This window comes from Alligator sinensis, unplaced genomic scaffold (assembly GCF_000455745.1).
Source record: "Alligator sinensis unplaced genomic scaffold, ASM45574v1 scaffold253_1, whole genome shotgun sequence".
Lineage (NCBI taxonomy): Eukaryota > Metazoa > Chordata > Crocodylia > Alligatoridae > Alligator > Alligator sinensis.
In genome coordinates this window covers 163,605-170,700 of record NW_005842147.1, presented here as the reverse complement: position 1 = coordinate 170,700, position 7,096 = coordinate 163,605, and the positions used below count along the sequence as shown (strand labels likewise).

Genomic DNA, 7,096 nt, shown 5'->3' with positions numbered 1-7,096 from the left:
CGGGGGTGGGGGGGGAAGAAGGTGCACCCCTGCCCCGTGAGGTCTCCAATGGACCTGGAAGTGCTTCTGGTCCACTTTCGGGTCTGCTGCTAAGCGTGCTGGGGAGCCCCTCACACTCCTGTGGGATGCTACATGTGCCCCAGCATCACAGCACTCACAAGCCGCACCTGGTACCTAGAGGTACGTAGAAAAAACTAACATTTAAAAAGCTGTCTATGTCCAAATCTCTGAATCTTTCCAAAGTGATTTGGAGAGATCAAAGGGTCCTCCGATTCAATTCAAATTTAGAGATTTGGCCGCCGAACTGAGCCAAAATCTCTGCTGAATCGAATCAGGGACCAAAGCTTTGCACAGTCCTAGTTAATCAAGCTTCCTCCTAGTTCACTATGCTGCCCATTATCATGGGCAAACACAGAATCTGCTTCCAAGTACAAGGGCTATATTGACATAGCTTTAGAAGAGTAATTAGAAACCCTCACAATGAAAGTTTAGCTTACCATTCAGTTGCTCTAATAAAAGGCATCACATTTATTCAAGGAACCTTGCCTGCCTTTAGCTTATCAGGCATTTTCAAAGGAGAACCATTTACAAAATTGTCTTTACATGAAAATAGGATGAATTCTGTAAGGGTGTTTAAGGAACTAGGAGAGATTCTCAGCCAAATCCTGCCATCTTTAATGAGTGGGACAATGGTTTCGGTGGGAATTCTGCTGAAGCAAGAACAAATTAAACAAACGTGTGTCATTCTCTTGCTCCCATTCTCATAGGTGGCCAAGGTGTTGTGGTGGTATTATTTTTCTAAAGTAATTGAATTCATGGACACTATTTTCTTTGTACTACGGAAGAAGAACAGTCAAATCACCTTCCTTCATGTATATCATCATGCCACCATGTTTAACATCTGGTGGTGTGTTCTGAACTGGATACCTTGTGGACAAAGTAAGTATTCAATCACATGTCTTTGGTGACTTATTACACTTTATTGTTCAGGAAAGAGGGGGGGGAGAAAAAGGAGGTGGGAGAGAAAGAGTGGCCTACACAACTTGCTTGGATAACTGAACTTGAATAACCTAATTATGCAAGGATATTCTAGTAGAACCCAAGTCAGGCATGGTACACAACCTACTTAATTCACAGCAGGCATGAATAAAGTTACTACAGCTTTTACTTTTACCTTACTGGCCTTCTGCATTCTAATTTCTCTCTTCTTGTACCCTGTTTTCTGCACACCCTGTCATAGCCTTTTATGGAGTGAACATGAGTTCATGAAAGCTTGTGCTTGCTTGCATGCCTGCATCCACTCCCTCATTTAGTTCATCAAGGTGCATATCTACTCTGCCATGTTAGTCTGATGTCAGGCAGAAGGCAAACTATGTCTAGCTATATATATTCCCAGATACTTTGCAAACCTTCCTCTTTGCAGAGAGTTAAGGACTCTAACCCTGCAACATTATCTGGGTTCTGCTGCACTACGAGTGGAATTACTTGCACATTCCTTCAGTCATCTGAAGTGCCAGCCACCACCTACATCTTGCACTAACATGGTCATTAAGAGCTAATAAAAACTACTTCTGTGCACTGAGATACCCCAGTGGAGAAAGGGTTTTGACAAAGTGTTATTGCTCAAGCATAGCTTCCCCAAATTAAAAAAGTGAGAGCAACTCCACTGAATTATGCTCAGGCCTATAATATCAATTGCAAGAATTACCAGTAGGGCAAAATCCTGACCCTACTGAAGTTAATAGGAGCCAGTAGGACCAGACTATATCCTATACCATATGGAATATCTTTGTTTGTGGAAAAGACTTTCAAGGCTGTATAATCCAGACCAGGCACCCATGAAGTATGCTCATTTTCAGATGCTTAAAAGAATAAAAAAAGAACAAAGACCTGCAGTTTGAATGCTTGGCTGATAGGAATCACACAAAATAGAGAAATCAGCTTTTTGGCAGAAGAGATGAATAGCTATAGTGAATGATGCCTAACAGGACTTTTTCTTTGTTGTATTCTCTAGCATGCAATCTTGTACAAGTCTAATAGTGTCCTGACCAGAGGATGACAAAAGGTGGATACAACAATTACCATAGTCAGGGATAAAATTCTAGTGAGACCACTTAGCTGTAGATCAAAAAGGTGATGCAGGGTGAACTCCAAGAGCATGTTTCATGGGAGAAAAAGTTCTTCCCTTAATTATATTGTAAAAAAAAAAAAAAAAAAATTATGCTTGTTGGATTCCTACAGGTTTCTTTGGACCCACCTTGAATAGTTTTATCCATGTTCTGATGTATTCCTACTACGGATTGTCTGTCATTCCATCCATGCGCAAGTATCTGTGGTGGAAGAAATACCTCACTCAGGCACAACTGGTATATTTCACCCTTCACTCTCCTTATTTTTAATTGATGTTTTTGTCTTAAGAGGTGGGACTAAACTGCAACCTTAGATGGAAGCCATTTAACATGTAGGTGAGGGATTGTAGAGTCAGAGAGGAAGGAGCTCAAAATTCAAGGTCTTATATCCAAGTTCTCCCCATGGTTTTAGTGTCAGATCAGATCAAAAAGCTGAAGGAGCCAGTTTTCTAGTTCAGAAGTCTCATGAAGAGATATCTTGAGGGTTCAGAGCTATTTTTACACTAAGCCCTGATTTAATATGGCTCCAGACTGGAACTTCACAATCTTTGCCCATCTCCAGAAGGAGTATGTATTCAGAGAGTACTAAAGAAACATTTGAGCTGAACTCTGTCTGGGATAGGACTGAATAGCTTAGCGAGAAGATACTTTCTAAGCATGCACAATATGGAAAACATTTCTAACTCACAAAGCTGCATTATTTATAGCTTTTTAAAAAAAAAAAAAAAAAAGAGGAAGGAGGCTATCCAACTATGGCAAATGCATCACCAATCAAAAAGTTCTAAAAGCTCTCAGCTTTTCAAGTTGACCAAAACCATACAGTATTCAGAAGTTTAAACTTCTTATAGGAATTAAAAAATTCATGCCTATGAAACAGACACTTTACCTCAAGTACAACGGGAAAGTCAAGACCTCTCTGAAATAGGAAGTGTAGCCATGGTGCATGAAGAAAATGCAGTTATGTAAAGTCATCAAGACAAAAACTTCTCTTATTCAGAGAAATCTGTTCTTGTCCAGATCCTGTACACAGGCTATGGTCATTACTATATGGAGAGCAGCGCTGCATCCAAAACACGTGCTATGCTGTATTTCTTACTGGTAGAAAAGAAAAAAAAAAAAAAGACCACTTCACATTTGCATTTTAAAAAGGGCTTCTTTGTTCTCAGTTGGGAACAAAGAGGCCAGCAGCAAGCTTAAGGCACAATAATGAAAAGAGTGCATCTTAGTTCCTCTTGTCACACTGCACTTACAATAGGATAATGACTTATTTAATATCACCACCACATTGGCTGCAAGGAGACTCAAACAATTCCTTTAATTGCTCAGGGTCCAAGATCTCTCTCATAGGACTAATACAAAATGATGAGGCCCTTTGCAGTTCTCCTTCCCACCTCACTCATTTTCCATTACCATACCCACGAAGGTGGTTCCCATCTCTCCCAGGCCTCTAAGTTCTCCTCATAAATGAGCGTCTCTTTTTCAGCTCTCTCTTGGAAAAGCTGCCACCCTGGGTCTGAGGTACCACTGTAAAGGGGATTCTTTAAACTGGCCCAATAAATTCAAGCCTGCTTCAGCCTCATTAAAAGAGAGTCATTACCAGATTACAAGCTGGTCCCTCTAAGAAAGCTTGCATTTTCAGAAGTGTGGATAAAAAAAAATCCTAGCTTTTTAATTATTTAGCACATAAGAACAGGGGCTGACAACCTATGGCTCAGATCCAGCCCACTGCAGGGCTTGTGCACAGGGAGGAAAGGCGATCTATAAACGTTACTGACCTCTGCCTTTGAATGACTGACTCCAACCCAGAAATGCTTCAAGCAGTTGTCCACGAGCTGGTAGTTTGAGAATGTACAGGCTTCAAAGACCAGAACAGCAGCAGGAAGTTAAGTCTGATGATATTACTCTCAGCAGCCTCTACCCTAGAAAACACTCAAAAGGTAAATAAATCCCAAACATTTTGTCTAAATAACTAAATTAGCATGTGTGTGCGACCTGTCTTTCACAGATTCAGTTTCTTCTTACCATTACACATACCCTTAGTGCAGCTGTGAAGCCGTGTGGATTTCCATTTGGTTGCCTCATGTTTCAGTCCTCATACATGACTACGCTGGTCATTCTCTTCATAAACTTTTATATTAAGGTAAGTTTGAAGAATGTAAAGATCATAAAATGAGATTTGATTTCAGATTATAATTATTCCCAGAGCCCACAATAGACAATCAGTAAGCTCTTCTTTCTCTGTACTATATGAGATCTTGGATTATGCTGCTAAAATCAGAGAGCTAAGATTTTTTTGCCCAATGGACTGATGTGCAGAAGAATAAATGGTCATAAATCAAGTTACATTTGTATATCTTTAAGAGACTTTTTTTGTGGCTATTCTATCAGATCTATATCTATAAAAAAAAGTCACCTCCAGTAACGAAACGATCTCAAGATCAGGAAAATGTTATTCCCCTTCCCATTAAAGACCCGATTTTACAGTTTTCCCAAGCAGTTCCTATGAGTTTACCAGATTTCTCACTGTATCTGCTCAATGAGCACTGAGCAGAAGTTTTGAGTGATACTAATTTTTTTCTTGGGGTTTTTTTTGTTTTTGTTTTTTTGGTATTTTTTAAGGCATAATAGGAAATATTATCCAAGTGTGTATGCAAACAAATGTGTGTTTTTCCCAATAACTCTATATATTGATCCAGGGTATAACATGCCAATAAGGTAGAACTTCAGTACTATTTCAGACAACTCAATAAGCTTTTTTTTTTTTTTTTTTTTTTTTAATAGAAGTAAATAGCAGCAATTGATTTTGAGAGCTTTACATGAAGAGATTAGGCAAGAAAAGTTGAAGATTAACACAGTGGTATCTGATCTTGCTGTGGCTAGTGCTGAGACTTATTTATTGAGAAATGATCTCATGCTGATGCAGATAGATGCTCAGTCAAACATCCCTGCACATTTCCCTGTATCTGACCATTAATGGCTAATTTTTTTTATTTACCCAGCTGGAAGAATGGTCAGTGAGACCTTTGGAGACACCACAAGTATTTTAAATATAGTCATATATTGGTGCATATTCTTTGAGTCAAATACTCCGGGGTTAGGGGGCTGGAGAACAGAACAAAGAGAAAAGAACCTACATCAGTTTTCAATATTTTAGAGATGAGAAATTTTGCATATAGCTACCTAATAAAATAATTTAATTAAAATAATTCAACAGGCATTTGTGGGTTTCATACAAAAGAACAAATAGTCAGGTGTAATTTCTATTTAGTAAGTATGTACCTGAAGTAGGACCTACCTGTCATTTCTAACTTATAAAATTCAGTCTTACACACTTAAGTATCAGCTCTACAAATGAAGCTTACAACCTTCTGACACTTTCTTTTTCAAAAAAAGAGAGGGAGGGTGGGAAGGCTTAAATGAAAGACAGAAAGACTGGTAATGAAGATCAAAGTTAACTGCGTACAATGATGGATATAGAATTCAGACAGTGCAAGGAGTTCAAAGAAACCAGACCAAGCAGGAGCGACTGAAAGAGTCACCAGCACTGGTACTTCACACCTGATGCAGTACCATGATGGTCTTCATAAAATTAATTTTATTTTTTTCTACAGTGTTATGTGCACATCAGCTCAGGGTTCTTGAATATGAGCACTTCACAAACCATGATTAAAATGAATCAGATCAATAGCTTGGTGATATAGGTACTTGAATTCCAGAGACCTGGTGCTGGCAGAAACATCTGATGTTACTTTGAATCGTCTCTTTGCATCTCAGTTCCTCACCTAGACAATGAGGATCATAGCTTTTCCTCGGACAGCATAACTTAAATCTTTAGTGGAGAATGTTTCTTATGGCCTAGCACAACAGGCCTTTTATATTATTCATCCTATTGTAAATGGAATCACTCCCCTTATCTCATTTACCTCTAGGAAACAGCCAAAATATTAACCTAGTCAAACTTTTACAATGACCTTTAAGCAGCATATTCATACAGGTGTGTAGGTATAAGAGAAAAATATAGTTCTACTAAGTGATCCAAAATGTATTTACTTTTATAGACATATCAGAAAGCACCTTCAAGAACTGACATGAAGGAGGTCCCATCTGTGACAGAACTCAAGAATGGTTTCCATAAAGACTACTTGGCTAGAGCCAACGGACTTCTGACCAATAAGAAAGCACAATAAGTATAACAACTCAATATTACATTATAGTATTCCTTTCAGTTTTGCTAAGAAGAGACAAGAGACTGAGTTGAGACACCACTTTAGTGTAAACCCTGACTCAGTTTGGTTACCTGTAACAGTTCTTTGTAGCAGACATTTTATTCATGTATCGTGAATTAGGTTTTTAACAATGTGTAGCTTAAATTCTTTGACCGAGATCAACTTCAAAATGATACAAAATGATTTAAGGTCGATCACTCAGATCCAAAATGCAAAGGAAAAAATTCCACAATCTGAAATGCTGACACAAAAAAAAATGCCTTACAAAGTATTTCATTGGGAAATCCAGACAGTGGTTCTTAACTTCAAAAGTTAAGGCTCTGTTCAGACTAAAAAAGGTTAGAACATCCTACAGGAAAGCAAGGCACTGGAACAAGTACTTTGTATTCCACAAATTTATCTCATAGGCAGCTGGGTACTTAAGTCAGTTTTTGACTAGTTCAGCAGAGATCACCTGCAGAAACTCAGCAGGATAGCCATCCCACACCAACACATCTACCCACTAATCACAGCCCTGCTTGGTCTACTCATAGCAACTGCTGACACACACCAGGCCTTCAAATGCTATTCTTAAGATTCCCAGAAAAACAGATTTGCCTTCCTTAAGTCACCAAGGTGTTTTCAGCTCTGAAAATTAACAGTTAATTGCAGCATAAATTACTACTGCAGTAAATGTACAACTTCAGCATGCCCAGGTAGAGCAAAAGGTGTGTGGTGTGTCTATGCACGTGGGACCCAATC

The 7,096-nt window shown here is 38.8% G+C and overlaps 1 protein-coding gene across 1 annotated transcript in view; it reads left to right on the top strand.

The window, feature by feature from the left end:
• Positions 1-6,709, top strand: part of ELOVL2 (ELOVL fatty acid elongase 2) — a 72,491-nt gene extending 65,782 nt beyond the window's left edge. The window contains exons 5-8 of the mRNA XM_006025429.1: positions 768-939; positions 2,242-2,366; positions 4,135-4,269; positions 6,188-6,709. Coding sequence (XP_006025491.1) covers positions 768-939; positions 2,242-2,366; positions 4,135-4,269; positions 6,188-6,316 — 561 coding nt within the window. The 3' untranslated portion in view covers positions 6,317-6,709. The remainder of the gene's footprint in view (positions 1-767; positions 940-2,241; positions 2,367-4,134; positions 4,270-6,187) is intronic.
• The last annotated feature ends 387 nt before the right edge of the window (positions 6,710-7,096 follow it).